The sequence below is a fragment of the Puntigrus tetrazona genome, chromosome 2 (assembly GCF_018831695.1).
Source record: "Puntigrus tetrazona isolate hp1 chromosome 2, ASM1883169v1, whole genome shotgun sequence".
NCBI lineage: Eukaryota > Metazoa > Chordata > Actinopteri > Cypriniformes > Cyprinidae > Puntigrus > Puntigrus tetrazona.
In genome coordinates this window covers 1,599,024-1,617,194 of record NC_056700.1, presented here as the reverse complement: position 1 = coordinate 1,617,194, position 18,171 = coordinate 1,599,024, and the positions used below count along the sequence as shown (strand labels likewise).

At 38.1% G+C, this 18,171-nt stretch overlaps 1 protein-coding gene across 2 annotated transcripts; it reads left to right on the top strand.

Moving 5' to 3' along the window:
• Nucleotides 1-440: 440 nt before the first annotated feature.
• Nucleotides 441-18,153, top strand: xpr1b (xenotropic and polytropic retrovirus receptor 1b). 2 transcript variants are annotated; one of them, XM_043262098.1, is made up of 15 exons: nucleotides 462-920; nucleotides 5,074-5,125; nucleotides 11,736-11,837; nucleotides 12,664-12,884; nucleotides 13,215-13,364; nucleotides 13,485-13,568; nucleotides 13,659-13,740; nucleotides 13,884-14,080; nucleotides 14,388-14,567; nucleotides 14,695-14,860; nucleotides 14,978-15,172; nucleotides 15,368-15,528; nucleotides 15,620-15,759; nucleotides 16,250-16,471; nucleotides 16,605-18,153. In XM_043262098.1, exons 1-15 carry the CDS (start codon nucleotides 852-854, stop codon nucleotides 16,657-16,659), a joined length of 2,076 nt encoding a protein of 691 aa, XP_043118033.1. In that variant the 5' UTR covers nucleotides 462-851; the 3' UTR covers nucleotides 16,660-18,153. The 2 variants fall into 2 exon arrangements, with proteins under 2 accessions (XP_043118040.1, XP_043118033.1); XM_043262105.1 differs by lacking the exons at nucleotides 15,620-15,759; nucleotides 16,605-18,153 and having other exon boundaries at nucleotides 441-920; nucleotides 16,250-16,429.
• The last annotated feature ends 18 nt before the right edge of the window (nucleotides 18,154-18,171 follow it).

Sequence of the window (18,171 nt, the reverse complement as noted above, 5' to 3'; positions counted from 1 at the left end):
ATAAATATGAAATATTATGTATCTAAAAATGAAATTGATGTTATTTTGTTCTTATTTTGATTAAATATACACTTTTTCCTTTCATCTGTACAGTAATATACTTCTGTTCACTTTGCTGTTGTTTATTAAATATACATATTTGCCGACTCACTGGTGCAAAATGAGTCTTCATTTGGGAAAAAGTGCACTGGAATATGCACGTCTCTTGTCGAAATTGATAACTGCGTAAAAAAAACTATACATATATGCATAAATGCCAGACAAAACTGAGAAACTGGTTTGCAGATTGAGCCTTGGACTCTATTGAGAAACATGTCACTCAGCCTAGATACGCTGGGACTGTCAATGATAAACAAGTGACACGAATTCAAATTTACGCGACGAGGAACGTTTCACCTTTAGGACCGCCGGGTTAAGAATAACTTGCCCTTGGTTTCACATGCCTATAATTCACAGTAATTATTTTAAGAGGCACGAGCGGTCGCGCCGCGAGCTGGAAAACATCCTCTGTGGTGACGCGCCGTGACGTCATTCCCCGACAATGATGGCGGCCGCTGGAGCCTCAGCTTCAGATATCGGGCAGAGAAAACCTCTGTCGGGAGCGCCTTCGGCCCGCTGAACCGCCGCTGTCAGCCTCACGCAGCGCTCGAAAAAACACCCGAAGGGATAATGCGGAGAACCGGGGTCGGCTGTTTGAAAATATCGCAATATTTGCCCTGAATGTGTGCCGCGGAGCAGCGAAAAACAGCCGTTAATCTGAGGGTGATTTTCTGCTCGCGATGATTCACTGGTAATTTTCCAGCAGCTCGAGACTCTCCTCAGACGAAAAGCGCCCCGAAATATTCATAAAGATGAAATTCACCGAGCACCTGTCTGCCCACATCACCCCGGAGTGGAGGAAACAATACATTCAATATGAGGTAAGAGCCGAGGAAAAGCGACATTGAGCTATTTTACCTCAGACAGCTTTCCTTCAGCTCACGGAGCTTGTCTGAAATCAGTCGTCCGTCGTTATAACGTAACATATACACGAAAGGCAGGATTGCATCTGTATTAATGTTTCTTGACGACTGTCATTTTTGTTCAGCGTTAGTCTCTAACCGAAAGCTAACAGCTGGTAGCTTTAAAGCTAATGTAAGTCTATATGAACATCAGGGATGCAGGTGAATCAGTCCAGATGTTTCGGGCTGTTCATGGCCAGCTTTGTAATTATATAAAAAAAATCTAAACCAATAAGAAGACTAAATAAAAATGTCAAATTCATCTCGAACACCTGTTTTTCTGCTCGATTCCAGGATGCAGTTTGGAGAACAGAAATCTCTAAACACCCAATTTGGATATTGAAGTCTGATCTCAGTGTTTTTTAATGAGTAGGAAAGCTTAATATTTGAGATTTTACTGGGCGAACAAGTTCATCAAGCTTGTAACAATGACTAAAATCAAGCACACTCATATTTTCATCTCTACTTATTGCTCACGTAGAAGATTTAGGAGGGGCAGTGTGATCAAATTCTACCTTCTTTTTTTTTTTCCACATCGCCGTGCAGTCGTTATCTGCATTGTTTTTCAGGTCTGTAATTACCTGCAGGGGCCATTCCTTCAAAACAAACATATATGACGGCGATCCAGAGCTCCAAAATGCAGTGTTTAGCAGACTACATAATTGCATTATTTCACATGAGCGCATACGAGGCAGTTTTCTTTGTCTTCGACACTGGACTGAGTTAGAGTTGACAGGGCTTTAGTGTACTGCAGCTCCTTCAGGGTTTAATGGCCTACACATAATGAGATTATTGCCTTCCCCTTGGACATTTGCTAATTAATTAGTCATCATCTCTTTTTGAGAGTAGTACACAGCGGATTGTGTTTGTAAGGCATTGCTGAATCAAATATAAACAATATCAGGAAAAAAAAAAACGCTGATGGATTTGCTTTCTGTCAGGCTTAGACTTTGTAATTCCCCCTTCACCTGCCTTGAGGAGAGATCAGTTCTGATCTCGAGAAGAAATTTTAGTCCACTCTCTTTGGCGGCACATTTACTTTTTTGCCCGCTGTGACTGGGCGCTATGAACGTGTTGATTTGTTATGTTCTGTGACCTTTCTTTTGTGTCACACAGTCTCGACAGAGCTGATGTCAGCTTATTTAGAGATATGAGCGTTTCTGCTGATTTCTGTGTTCTGAGAGGGGCCATCACATGATTCCTGACGCTCGGAAAGAGAAGAAAAAATGTTTCACTGTCTGAAAAAAGCCTGCTGAAGTCAAAACTAAAGGCAAGGCTGCCTCAGAGTTTAAGACCTTTTTCTTAGTCATGGGAATGTTGTGTATGCTGGCCTGGGTGTAGAACTGTGCAGGCCTGCTGATAGAACAAGTAAACATCCCTGATGCAGCTGTCAAGGCCACGTTCCCCAATGCTTTATTTTTTAATTTTTTTAACAGGATTCTGTTTTTTCAACAGGCTTCCTTAGAATCCGCGTTGTACTACAAATCTGTATTTGCTTTTGAATTTGACTTCACTTGTTTGGCGTCAGTTTTAGGTTTTTTTCACCAGTCAAAGCATTCTAAGTTTAATTTTCCTTACTTCACTTAGGATGTGTTTATACTTGTAATTCGGTTCTTTTGGTCAAGGCAAAAAATGTAAATCATACGTTTAGTCCTGATTGGCTTAGCATTTGCAGTCTTTTTTTAACACTTTTTTTTTAAAAAGGATACGGCACAACCTGTTTGGACAGCTTTTATGACATGCAGTATATTTCATAAAATTGCCAGTCATTCAAGGCCGTTGCTGAAGAGCGTGATTAGCTGGTTCTGCTGTGGGTGAACTTTGCTGGACAGCGGGTCCCCAAGAAAATATGATGACTTTTTATTTGTTTGTTTGCTTGTTTTTGATATCATGTCCTGTTTTTGGTGCATTTTATGTCTTTGGTCCACTTAGGATCAATAATTCAGTTGAACCAACTCACGGTTTAACTACCCTTTTCAGGGAGCCTGTTGGTGCACCAAAGTTCAGATGGCAACATTCACACTTATTCAAACGAACCACCTTAACGGAGTTCATTTAAGTGACCCAATCCTGCAAAAAGTGTCTTAAATGAAAAATTTGCATGGCGTTTTGGAGTATAAGTAGTGTTGCTAATGAAGATTCCAAAGAATACTTTAAAGTGTGGAGCTGTTTCAGAGTGATGTTCAAGAGCGAGAGAAAACACTGACATTTCTCACACGCTCTTATTACAGTGCTGTAAGGTTCATGCTGAGGTCAGTGTCAAATACTGAGCTGAACATGGAAGAAATGCCACTGTAAGGAATTTCAGCGGGGTTCTAAATAAGTTTTAAAAGTGTTCACACACAACATTTCATGAAAAATCTCAGTGCAGTTGTAGTAGAGAGAACTGCCTATGACTGTGGGTCTAATTTCATTATTTATTTTATTGGCTTTGTTTAATACGGAGATCATGGAGATCATGTGATTTCTTTTTTTTCTCTGTGATGTAACAGCGAGACATGATGACTGATAGAGGGCAAGCCAAATATCGATGGGTTGTTATTGATTTGAGTTTCACAGGCAACGTTCCTGCCTCTCTCACTCCTCAGTGCTTCTCCACTGGATTTGTTTGACCTTTCACCTAGTGTGATCCATAAAAGCCAGTTAAATACCATTTTTTTCTACAATATCATTGCTGTTTTTATTTTAAATTAAATCTTAATATTAATGCGACGCATTCTGTCAAATAAAGCACATTTTTGTCATAGTTAAGATGCTTTTTAAAATAGCCGTTTCCTGGTGATTATGTGCTTTTGCGCTAAGATGTGGCTAGACGTATGTCATAATTACTAGTGGTGCACCAGTCAGGAAATTTGATGCTGACACCACAATGACTGAGCTCAGGTCCCATTCTACTTCTGTATATATACTATATGTGTAGAAAACTGTTTGAATAGTTTTGTTGTCACTGCTAAAGACCATAAGTGATGAGAAAAACCTGAGATACAATGTAAATAAGGGATTCATTATGTAGTGCAGAAGGCTATTTTTAATATTATTAGAAAACAGACATCTCTGATCTCATTCTTTGTTCTCTCAGATTGCTTTTTGCATGTAATTTATTCTGAATATTACATTTTTCATTTTTAGAGCTCAGCATCCACACAGACACCACATTTAAATGCAGAATCTCATAAAGTATAGTTCCATGTCAAACCGTGAGTCACTCCTAAACGGTTAACAGTGATAAGAACGGCAACGTCATTGAACAGTTAACAGTGATAACAACGGCAACTCTTGATTTATTGATGCATAAAATGGCGACAGACTTGCACACAAATCATTCCCAGCTTGTGTTGGATTAGTAGCTACGTGAAAATAATGTGACATTTCCCAGATGTTTTGCACATTAAAGAAAAAATATAATATTTTAGGACTGGGCAATATATTGCAGTATATATTCGTGCACAGCTTGAAAGTATAGCCAGTTCTTTGATCAGCTATAAATCTCCTGTTTTCAAATGGAGAAGCAGTTAATACACAGAGCCGTAGATTATTGACAAGCCATGCAATATTGGGTTCAGTATCACAAATCAATCACCTGAAAGCTGATCTATGGCTCTGTATTTAGTACAGTTGGAGTACACGTGTTATAATTTAAGATATATTGGCCCAGAATTGTAGCATTATTTGTCAATCTCAGTTCACAGGTTTAAAATGAATATTGGCCAGTCGAATAATGCATCCCATTAGAAATGCTTCATAGTCTCCTCCGCTTGTATCTGTTGTAACCGATGCTTTGTCCTCATTTTTTTTCTGATTCAAGGACATTATGTCTCTTACAGAGGGGATATCCAATTCTAGATTTGGGCACGGTTAAAAACAGCATTTCCTCTATCTTTCTTTTAGTTTTAGTACTTCCTGTTCTGTGCCCAAGAACTCATGTCTTTCTGTCTCGGGTCCATCTGCATCCTGGCAGGGCTTCCCTTGTCAGTCAGAACGGGCGCAGTGCCAGTCACATGCTGCTGTGTAATAAGAAAGCCAATTGTCTGACCTCTGGAAATGGTGTTTCATGTTCTTTTCTTCTCCACAGGCTTTTAAAGAAATGTTGTACTCGGCCCAGGATCAGGCCCCATCAATCGAAGGTAAATGCATGCAAACATACTCCGGAAATTAGCCCATAAATGCACATGAACAAATACAGTGTAATTACCACTTTACTATTCGTTAAACTATAAACTATAAAAAGTAGTTTAAAGTGAATAATTGTGGGTTTTGTTGTCAATTAATGTAAAACCCTTGGTTTGTTTTGATTATAGTATTAGGTTTATCATATACCTAATCCCTATGGCTTTAGGCTGTGACCAAAGTAGTCTCATATGCTGCAAACATTTTTTTGGGAATGTGCGAGTTCAAAGTTGACGTTCTCTACTCTGCCTTACACAGCGCATACTGCATAGTGGCAGTAATAGGATCATTTCACTGATTGCAAAAAGAGACCTGTAAATGAAATCTGTAAAAAGATGTGTTTTATGTACGTACATTCGCTTTCTATGTAGTTGCTTCATTATGTACGGTAGGCTAACTACAAATGTTTTAATGACTTTCTTAACAACAGTCATTTTGAAACAGGTAATGACCTAAATGTTGGTAAATTAAACATACACATAACATTTTGAAAATGGCAATGCTAGTAAAACGCCATCTTGAAGAGTCTAGAGAACATCTGAAGTAACAATTACGTTACTTGCACATAATATAAAAACTAATCCTGTGTGACTGATGAGCTTCAAATCCGGTGTTTTATGGTCAGTGCTATGCCTGTCAGTCGATGCTATCCGCCAAGAGGGAAATAGTAAGATGGCGTCTTAAACGAAAGTATGTATACGTAGATGTCTGTGGGCTGCTATACGTAAACCCTCCACCATATTAAAACTTGTCTTTTACCCTGAATAATCACTGAATATTCGAAAGATGACACAATCACGCACAGAATGAATGAAGACAGTTTCACCGTTCCAAGATGGCGACTGCATCTATGTGCCTGGAGCAGTCCAATGGGGTGTCTATATATGTCAGTTGTCACAAACCCTTTGGTTGGCTTCACCTCAGGTTTTGCAAATTGACAACACAGCTGAGTTTGCATTGGCATCTCTGATTAACACGGATAGAAAATAATAAAGTTCCTTGGTACTGATGGAATCATGGACTAACAATGAAATAAATCTTTTACAGTGTTTAATGACATTAGATTATTATTGATTTATAAATGTGTAGTGTGTTTACATTACAAATTTTATAGCTATAAACTTTTTATTAAATTGATCTTCAAGGTGCTTTTTTCATGTATGAAGTTTACAACCCATCAACTGTTAAATTGTGAAATTGCTTTGCTTGCAGTTCTCTGGTGTTTGTACAAAAACAAACACCTGTTAGTGTCTCTGCTGCTTGAGCTTCTGTGTTCGACCTCACCCACATGTTTTCAGAAAAAAGATGTTTTGGGTGCAGCTTGTGCAATTTCAGCAGATGCGAAATGTTTTTCGATGTTGCTTGCATGTCAGTTATAAACCCTTAAGAGTAGATCTAATATAGAGCAGTTAAAATGTATTTGGTAGATATACATCTTGAAATATTTACAAAGAAGAATAAATCTCACAATGCAATCCCTCTACGTTATGATACTGAATTACAAGGAAGCAGGCTGAAAACAGAATACCGCTGTACATTTATAGGCATTATGTAAAAGATATAGCATGTTACTGATATAGCATATTTAAAAAAAATTAATAAATACAGTATAATACTGTTAGAATGTACCTGTATGTTTACAGTAACACTTTACATTGTAGAAATGCTTATTATGCATGGTGTTCTCTGTAGGTAGTGCATTCAACGTTCAGATTAGAGATTTAATTAAAAAAAGTTTTGGTAAACATCAGTAAAATCCCAGGGGCATCAAATTATGCCATTGGACCTTCTGTCCCATTATACTGGACTACCATCTGGCAGTTTTCACATTCACAGTACTTGTCAAACAGCTAAAAAAAAAAAAAAAAAAAACTGCCTTTGTGTTTTTTTTGGTTTGTTAATGGCACTAACTGGAAATGACAAATCCTGACCTAAAATCAGGGTAAGGTTACCTCACTACAGCGAACATGTGAAGTGTAGTTATCCTTAGCGCAGTGTGTAATTGAATTGCTTCGTCAGATTATAACGTCTAAACATGGGTGATAAGGAAAACCTTTGTCTCGGTTGTAATGTCATGCTATCTGTTAGTTCCTGGGGTTCAGCTCAAGACCCACGGCTGATGAAAACTTACGGAGGACTGTTCTAGTGCTCAGATAAGCGGTGATTTGCATCCAAAGGTTACGGCACGTGCAGGTGCACACACACAAACACATGTAAATTTTTTCCTACTCCAGCGCTAAAGCTCACAGAGAGCCATAAACCTGCATACTGGGTGTTTTTCTAAGCTGTGGGATGATGGTAGTTGTGATTATCTAGAAATAACTGTAATCTTCTGTCAAAGTTTGTGGTTTTTATGGGTGGTGATAAGTGTAGCTAATGGGATTGTTTAAGTAAAGCTGTTATTTTGGAGGGGAACCTGCATGACGAGGGTTTTTCGTTAATAAGATGCTGATTTTTCTTGATGACGGATATCGGAAAGGGCTGATGGAGCAGGTGTTTGAAGTCATAAACCTCTAATTTTAAGTGTTTGCGTACAAAGTTACGTGAGCGCTTTATGAGCGTTTTTATTTGGCGGTGCTTTACAGTCTTAAGAATGAGATCATAGCACCTAAATTTCTTAATTGAGATTTCGTCCAGGTACGCAATTCTTTCAAAGCTGTGTAATATCGAAGCACAATACGGTTCCTTCTTAAATTACACAGACGTGTGTGTTAACATCTGAAACATGTTTAAACAGAACACAAAACTGATGGGAGCCAAACTGTGTATAAACATAACTGTATTAAGGACTCAAATGCAGGATTGACGACTGTATTCTGCTGCTGTGTGAACGTGGCCAAAATGGACAGTATTGGGTTGAGAAACGCTGCACTAGACAGTCAGGAGGACTGAAGACAACAATAAAGGCAGACAATACTAGAACAAGGTATAGAGTAAAAGAGAATTGGCAGTTACAAAGTGACCGGTCAATTGCTGTTGTTTTTTGTTTTTTTTTATTTTACTCTTCAGTTTTTAAATGTGTGTATATATATATATATATATATATATATATATATATATATATATATATATATACACACACACACACACACACACACACAAAATCTGGACTTAAGGTTATTTCTGTGTTTTTGTTTTCTTTTTTTTTCTCTTATTCTCGCTAAAGGCTGCATTCATTTGATCAGATATAAAGTTACAATTTGTAATATTTTTAGATATTATTACAACTTACAATATTATTTTTAACACATTAATATAGAAGAGTGTTCTTAAAAAATGTCATATATTCCTGTGATTTTAAAAGCTTCGTTCTCAGCTTATTTTAATTACTGTCATTGTGCTGCTGTTTTTGTGGAAACCAAATGCAAATTTATTTTTCAAAATCCTTTGATGTAAAACATTCAAAAGAATGGCATTTATTTGAAGTTGACATCTTTTGTAACCTTTTAGATTTGTAGAAGGTGTTACTGCTGCATAACACTTGAACAACTGTGCATATGTATATATCATGCTATGCTTCACATTTTTCTTCAGTTATAGTTATTATAGAAATATCAGTACTTACAATATGGTCAGTTTTAAATCTAAGTGTAATAAATGTTTTATCAGTGTATTTTGGACAAATTTCTGAACCCTTGCATGTTGCTCTTTTTTTGTTTTGTTTTTGTTAAAAATGCATTTCTCTCTATGTCATTGAAGAAGATTCTACATGCACAGGGCACACACCAGTAGTGACATTTGTTGTCGATTTTATTGATTAGCTGTTGCAGCCATAGTTTTGTGTGAATTTAATCACTGACCTGGAATGACAAAAGAAGTAGCTTCTTGATATGGGCTTTTCAGTGACCGATGCAAAGGAGATACTGTTATTGGCCAGTAATGTAAAAATTACCAGGTAACCGATACATTGATCAATCACTGGTCCAAAGTACAGAAAGCAGCAAGTCCAGAACTGTTGTGTGTTAGGTTTAAATAAACACAGAGGGTACCTCTCTAAGGTCATGCATTCCCTGGAAGATTTCAGTTCAAGTAGTTTATTTTCTTTCTCAAGAGCTTCAGCTGTGTATGTTCATCCCTGCTGAGCTGATATGAAACTGAGCTGTGTGCTTTCATAGCAGGCCAGACAGATTGACCCAGCTGAAGGTCTCACTGGGGAGGGTTACCTAAACCAGTGCAGAGAGGGACTCCCTGCTGTAGAGCTGGAGTAATCCAGTATTAACACAGGATCAGATCAGACCAAACAGTCTATCATGAGAATAACCCAGAGTCAACTTAACCCTTTCAACCCGTTGAAGTGTTTTTACACAATAATGAACTCGCTGTACCTCAAATGGCCATCATAACCTTAAATATTTCTTAGTTGTTTACCTGAGGGTTTTATAGTAACTGATATGTGACTTATCATGTGATAAGTCAAGCGCTTACTCAGAGATTTTTGACCCGTAAGAATTTGTTGAACTGAGTACTTTGATCAAGGATCCAGTTCCTTATAAATCTTGGATACCTAATAAAACTTGCACATTAATGATTCTTAAATGTGGCTTATTTATGATCAAAGCCTAATAGACTAGACTAACAGTATTTGTTGTGGAAGTGTAGGATTGTGGGTTGTTTTGTGAGTCTAGCGTTTCAAGGTTTGCAGCTGAGAGTCATGTTTTAGTTTCGTCAGGTGACACGTGTTTTTGAACCACATACAGGCCACGTTGCTTGAGCTTTGGTAGATGAAATACGAGTAATAATGTGCGCAAAGTAAACCTCCCTCTCTTTCCTCATTTGTTTTACTCTGGATTCCACAAACCCATGTAACGATATTCTCTTCACTGGCCTCTTCGTTTGAAGAGTTAAATATGTCTTTGCACCAATGTGAATTTCCTAATTTCTTAAAATGTTCTTAGGATAAAGTGTTTTTTTTTTTTTTTTTTTTTAAGCCGTGAGTCATTTTCCCAAGTCTGAGAGCCCTGCGATAGTGATTCATTGTCTGTCTGTCTGGACAGTATCAACCAGACTTACTGTCATTGCGCTCTGCGTTTTGTTCCTCAGAGGGGAATATCATGCAGTTACGTCTCTATGGTGTCAAAAGTATTTACAGTCAACAGAAACTTCACATGCCCCCTAACTGTAAATGTTTGAAGTCACGACCTGTGAACTGTTATGATTATTGTGATTTAAGACCATGCCGACTTAATTAGTCTTGACGTTTGGTTCTCAGACAATGGATCTTGGAAAGACATGACGCAGAATAATTATACAGGGATTCCTTAAAGTGATACTTCAACCAAAAATGAAATTTCTGTCGCCATTTACTTCCATGCATTCTTTCTTATGCAGAATGCAAAAAAGGTACACCACTGTGCAGAGTTTTTATTAATGCTTTTATTCAACAAGGATACATTGATACAAAAAAAGGTTTTTAAGTAAATGCTGTTCATCAAGTAAACTTTCTGTTCATCAGAGAATCCTGGAAAAAGCATCACAGTTTCCACAAAATATTACAAAGATTACTGAAGGACCATGTGACACTAAAGAGTAATTTCTTCTGAAATTTCAGCTTTGCCATCACAGTAAAATAAAACTTATTAACATATATTGAAAATTGAGAACTGTTAAAACTGTTCAATAATTCACAGTATTATTGTTTTACTGCAAATACCTGCAATACAAAGGCAAAACAAATAAACACCAGACATGTTTTTCTTTTTTTTTTGTCAAATTTTTTTCATAGTCTGTGCGGTCCAGTGTTGTTTTCACTTCAGCTTTCTTCATAATATCTTCAATGGTTGTCTACACTGGCTGTGTAAAAGCAAACTTTCCAAATCCATTTGTCCTGCTGTTGGAAGCTGCACAAACATTTGGAGCATCAGGGTATCGGTGTACTGTGTAGTGTGGACAAAATCACAAGTTATAATGGGTTCTTTCATTGCATCACACTGCTTGCATCAAATGTAGACCCAGTGTAATGCTAGATTTTACAACATTTATATGGGTCTTTCCAGATCTCAGGAATTCTGTGGCAGTTTATATGTGTGGACTTAATGATTCTGTTGTCGTTTAGACCACTGTTTCCTTGTGCAATTAATGCAACAACGTTACCAGATGAATTGGTTGTTGGTCCAAAAGGGTATCCTCAGTTGCCTCAGTAGAGTGTATTCCAGTGACTTCAACATGCATTATAGCTCCTTTTTATTCATTCTGTTTTTGACCCTTATTTTAATCAGATTTCACTTGCAAAAAGGTTAATTTGAATCTTCTCTAAATGCTTGTAATGACTTTACCTTGTTGTATCTAAACAGAAATAACAAGAAATAAACAAGAATAACATTTTCAGTGTGAACCTGCTTGCTTTTTAGCCAATGATATTTCAGATCCTGAAGTCATATTTAGAAGGTCCAACAAATTAATCCGACATGCTGCTCTTCACTGCCTTTTTTTCTTTCCCACATATATACACACAACCTCAAGAAGCTGTGAGAGAAAACAAAGTTTTCCTTAAGTTTCTTTTCCTCTTTTTCTCTTTGTGTGTCTGTGTGTTTTGCTGAATAATATTTTCACGGTTGCTCCGTTCTTTAGTCACAGATGAAGACACTGTCAAGAGATACTATGCCAAGTTTGAGGAGAAGTTCTTCCAAACATGTGAGAAGGAGCTGGCCAAAATCAACACATTCTATTCAGGTAACTAAGTGTGAACATTAGACTTGTTTAACGTGAAGCCCACACTTTATGTCTGCTTTAGTATTTACAGTGACTGATAACCCATCACAGAGATTTAACTTTGCAAAAACAGAAATTAAAGCCCCTGAGCTAAACCCAGGACTGGCATTTAATCAGGACTGCTGTTTTTTTTGTTTTTGTTTGAAATAACCACCTGCTTTCTCTTTTTCTAACAGTTCTCATTTTGGCCCGTGACCACTTGTTTGTTATCTAACCAGGGGCTCAGCGATTATTCATAATCAATTATGATTCTTCATTTAAAGTTAACATAAAATAGGGCTTTATGGCTTACCTTGATAACCACACCATTTTTGCACATTCATATGAGTGTTTTGTGATGTGAATGTTTGGAATGAGTGAAGGACAAGGCTTTGTTTACAAAATAAAAAAAGGTTAGCAGTCAAGTGTTACATTGTGGCCATGAAAACTTGAAATTTGAATTCATGCTGAAAGAGCGTTGTATGAGCCAATAAATTGAAAGAAGTCATATGCAGTTTTGTGGGCTTGTTACTCAAGTTTTTTAATATTCATATATATTTTTTTCATTCAGTAAGTGTCGGTCTATGCAACAAGTAATTTGTTTAACACATTAGAAATGACTGGTTGTGATGTGTGGAGGATTGTCTTTATTGCTCATCAAATTCAATATTATTACAGTTCGTGCTTAATAGAAGGTAATAGAAGTTTATCTGTAAGGAGCCCTGGACATGAATCGACATTCATAATTAGACCAGATATATCCAGCTGCGTCACATACTTATGATGTATCCATTCTTTTGTGACACAGAGAAGCTTGCAGAAGCACAGCGACGATTCGCCACGCTGCAGAATGAGCTGCAGTCTTCTCTGGATGCACAGCGAGAGAGCAGTCGAGCCACGGGTCTGCGCCGCCGCCGTACTGTCTTCCACATGTCACAGCAGGAGCGCTGTAAACATCGCAATATCAAAGACCTGCAGCTGGCCTTCAGCGAGTTCTACCTCAGCCTCATCCTGCTGCAGAACTACCAGGTCAGAGAGTATGCAAAACACTATTAGGCTACCTTTTACAAGCTCTAGTGCTTAGTACGGAAAAAAAATTGTGCAAAAAATTGGATCGAGCCACTTTTGCCTCCAGTCTGAACGTAGCCTAAGAAAAGCCTTGAATATTGGAAATCGTGCCATGACGTTTGGTGGATTGGACATGCACATAATAACTTTCTTATAATTTCGGTTGTTTTTTCACAATTCTTATTTGAATATGATACATCTAAAATCAACGTTTTTCTTTTTTATTATTTTCCAATCAGCCATTCTTTGAAGTGAAACTCATTTAAAGTGCAACTGCTTTCTCTTTGTCAGAATCTAAACTTCACAGGATTTCGGAAGATTTTAAAGAAACATGACAAGATCTTTGAAACGGCACGAGGCGCTGACTGGCGTGTGGCCCATGTTGAAGTGGCTCCTTTTTACACCTGTAAGAAGATCACTCAGCTCATCTCTGAAACTGAGGTACCATATACTCAAATGACTCTTTTCGCTTTAAATCTAAGAATTTCAAACAAAAATCACTCTCTGTTCAGTTGAATTGTAGTGGTTAGTTATTCTGACAGTATGTTCTCAAATCCCCAGGGCCTTGTTACCACAGAGTTGGAAGGAGGAGACCGACAGAAAGCCATGAAGAGGCTCCGAGTGCCCCCATTGGGAGCAGCACAAGTAGGACACTCAATGACTTTACTAAAACACCTTTCATTAGTACTGTTTAACGGACACAAACATCTCACAATCCTGTGTTCTTTGTTTTAGCCTGCACCAGCATGGACTACTTTTAGAGTAGGACTCTACTGTGGTGTCTTTGTTGCTTTAATAGTCACGGTCATTATCACAGGTATATAACCTCTCAGACACCTTTTCGAAAACTGCTATTTTTAATGAAGCTTTTAGTTACTTCTCTAAAGTTGTTTTAAACAGCGTTAATGCAACCCTGCGATCATTTTGTTGTTTTGACAATTATGTTTTGCACAACTGCAGGTGTGGTTAAACTTCTTGATGGAAAGGAGAAGAGTGTTTGGCCTTTAGTGAGAATTTATCGGGGTGGTTTCCTGCTCATCGAGTTCCTTTTTTTATTGGGCATCAACACGTATGGATGGAGGCAGGCTGGAGTGAACCATGTCTTAATATTTGAGCTCAACCCCCGCAATAACCTGTCCCATCAGCATCTCTTTGAGGTAATTAGAAATCTGTGATTGAGGTTCTGAACAAGGTAACTGCAACACGTGGTTAAATATAATACTGTTGCTTAATATTTTTTTCGTCCTTCATTCCATTCGACTCTTTGAATTTACCAATTCATAAGTTTTTGAAAAAAGAACAGCTGTATATGTGTTCAAAAAAAATCACAGATCCCTCTTTATTTTGACTGCCGCTTTATACGTTTAGAGATTTAGCAGTCCTGAACTCCTGTCAAATTTCCTGACAGGCTTAAACAGTGTAAAGAACCAGTTTATACATGTGTTTCTCTCTGTTTTCATGCAGATTGCTGGTTTCCTTGGAGTTCTTTGGTGTGTTAGTATTCTGTCCTGCATCTTCGCTCAGCACACAATGATCCCTATACAAGCGAACCCTCTAGCTCTCTATGGGTTCTTCTTCTTCTTCCTTATCAACCCTTTTAAAACGTGCTACTACAAATCTCGCTTCTGGCTACTCAAATTACTGGTAAGAGCCAGGAGAATTTCGCATCACACAAGAGCATTTGTCACACTTTAATATTCCATTTGCAATTCGTTAAGCTGGTTATTTCCTTGTTTCTCCTGATTTATTGTCCACCTTTTTCTCTTCATAGTTTCGAGTGGTCACAGCACCATTTCACAGAGTGGGGTTTGCTGATTTCTGGCTGGCTGACCAGCTCAACTCTCTAGTAGTGGTTTTGATGGACCTGGAGTACATGATCTGTTTCTACAGCATGGAATTGAATTGGTCCGGATCTGATGGGGGATTGAGTAAAGAGGGTATCCAGATAAACATTATTGCCTTTGTGGATTCAAAATGTTTTTTATTAGGCATTGATTAGTTTTTATTAGTTATTGAAAACGGGTTGATGTGTTGTTTTTCTTCTTTCAAATCAGGTGCAGGAATATGTCACTCATACTCGTATGGAGTACGAGCTGTAATCCAGTGTTTGCCTGCCTGGTTCCGGTTTGTGCAGTGCCTGAGACGTTATCGGGACACAAAGCGTGCCTTCCCTCATTTGGTCAATGCTGGCAAATACTCCACTACCTTCTTTGTGGTCATCTTTTCTGCGCTCTATAAGACGCATGAAAGTAAGTACATGAGCGGTTACATTCTTTACCTGAACATCAGATGCTTTGGATACTGATTGAAATTCTTTGTTTACCCAACATGACATTTTTGTTTCCATTCAAAACAAGTCTAAAACACATTTTTGGCCTGGTAGAATGGGAACGCCATGCAGCTAAGTTTACAGTCATGTAACTTGTGCTCTCTTATATCATTAGCTCTTCCAGAAGGTCAGGTCTTCTTTTACCTGGTGATTGCCTGCAAGATCATCAATTCATGCTACACCTTATTGTGGGACCTGAAGATGGATTGGGGTCTTTTTGACCGTAATGCAGGGGAGAACACCCTCCTCAGAGAGGAGATTGTATATCCACAGAAAGTAAGAATGCTTTAAATTTAAATGTTCTTAAACAGCACTGTCCTCCTTACGGCATTTGCATTGTCTTGATTTGTGTGCTGTCTTTAAACAGGCTTACTACTACTGTGCCATAATAGAAGATGTAATCTTACGCTTTGCATGGACCATTCCACTTTCTCTGGGGGTTGTGACTACATTCCCAAACATTTCTGATATTTTGGCAACTGTGCTCGCACCACTGGAGGTCTTCAGGTGAGCACATTAGCTTATATCCGTTAAAGCCATTAAAGATGTAAATGAGTTTGTTTCTTCCTCACAAATTTGGGAAAACAATTAGCATTACATCACTTGCTCACCAGTGGTTCCTCTACACTCAGGGTCTGCTGATAAAAAAACATCATAATAATTGACAAGTAATCCACACAATTCCAGTTCAAGAAGCAATTTATGAAATTTTGGATTCCTTGAGGGTGAAATTTTCAAAAATGTAACATTTTTGGGTGATATTTTCCTTTAATAGTTGACCTCATTGAAATGATGGTTATTCATGTCAGCTGTTTTCTATTTTTGCTTTACGGGAATGCTTTATTAACCAGTCAGAAAACAACACTAATTTATTCATTCACTTTGTTTATATTTATCAGGCTTTCATGCCCATCGATGTCTGCTCGAATAATTGCATATGAATTTTTAGCAGGAAATGCTAAAGTAATCCATCCTTATAATCCGTTGTATGTTTTAGGCGTTTTGTTTGGAACTTCTTCCGCCTGGAGAACGAGCACCTTAATAACTGTGGTGAGTTCAGAGCTGTGCGGGACATCTCAGTAGCGCCTCTAAATGCTGATGACCAGACGCTGCTGGAGCAGATGATGGACCAGGAGGATGGTGTCAGGAACAGACAGGGAAAGAAGAACTGGAAGAGGAGCTACAGCATGTCCTTGAGAAGACCACGCCTCTCCTCCCAGTACGCTCAACCTCACAGACACAAAGATGTAGAATAGATGGAGAATACATAAGAATGAGATTCCTTCTTCAGAATTGATTTTAATTAGTGGTTCTCCAACTCACAAAAAATCTTTTTCTTTTTTTGTTTTCAGGTCAAAGGTCCGAGACACCAAAGTCCTGATAGAGGACACAGATGATGACACCTGACCCTTGCGTCCCCAGTGGCTTGAGAAGTTGTTTTTTACAGGACCATAGACCTCAGTGAGCCTCAACTTCAGAAGCTATTCAATCAATCCATCACAAAGCTGCCTGACTACACACACACACACACACACACACACACACACATTCATACCTCACTGACTCACACACGCAACAGGAGCAGCCACTTCTTAGTTACTGTACTGTTTTTGATTCCTGCATTACTGCCTTGATCATTTTTGTGAAGATCCAGTTTGTGGAAGAAACAAAAATTGAATTCAATGGACGGTGTATATATTCATCAGTTCACAAACCGCTTGATGGGACCGCGCTCATATAAACTATGGACACATCATCGCAGCAATCGTGATCAATCAATCGGTTTGGATACTTTGTCTTTAAAGACTTCTATAATGATGAGGGTTTGAAGACATTCATGTAGCAGACACATGGACTGGTTTACCCTCATTCATGATATTGACAATTTATACTTTTTTTCTTTTTTTTGAATGTACATTTCATTGTTATTTATGTGAAGGAGAGATGCCTTGAACGTTGCTTTAAAGGAAATCTTTTAAATACAGTAAGGATTTACCTTGGACCTTTTACCCAGGACCTCTGCATGCTTTTGACCGACCCTCAGGTGGCTCTGAAGAAAAAAAATAAATACTGATTTGGTTCATATTTATTGAAACACTTTGCCAGTTGGTTTAAACACAAACCACCAATGTAGTTAACTGCTCTAAAATGCCAAATATGAGTGTCTGCCTATGTTTGTTTCATGTGTCTTAAAGTCAATTCAGGTTGAAGAGGTGCTGCATTGTAGACCCAGAAGAAGAGAAAAACGCCCTTTGCTTTAAAAATGTCAGGCTCATGTTATGAGCAAGCCAAATATCAGAAGCATTCCTTAGCTGTCATTTTGCTTCCTGCGTATGATCATGAACCCAAAACCCCGTTTTGCTGTTTCTCAAAGCTTGTTAAACACACACAGATCTTATTCAGCAGTCACATTCCACCGAAGTAGCATTCCATGTCCGCGACCTTGTTTAATTTTCAGCCAGTGTCTTCCAGAGTTTAATTCTTAGACCACCTGAGGGTTTTTGGAGGTTCTGGGACAAACGACACCTTCTTTTTCTTTTCAGCTGAGTCTTCGGCTGACACACGAGCACAATGAGTTTCTGTGTGAATCATTCGTAAAACTTGTTGCATAAGTCGTCACATTGAGTTCGGCGTGATAAATTATGTAAGGACGGGTTTTTCTGAACGATTATGCCCAGGTAGTTCTCGTATGATGGTTTATAATCCATTCCAATCAAAAAAAAAAAAACTGTATTTGTACCTCTGAAAGCCTAGCTGTCTGAGAACGAGATGGATGTAAGACAGGAGGTACGTTCATGCAATACTCAAGACTCACTGGCTACACCTCACATATTATGTCATGTACTACTGTCCCAAGTAAACGCTTGGACCAAAAATAAAAAAAACAAGGGTTTCTCCGTTGATGTTTTCTCATGGCAT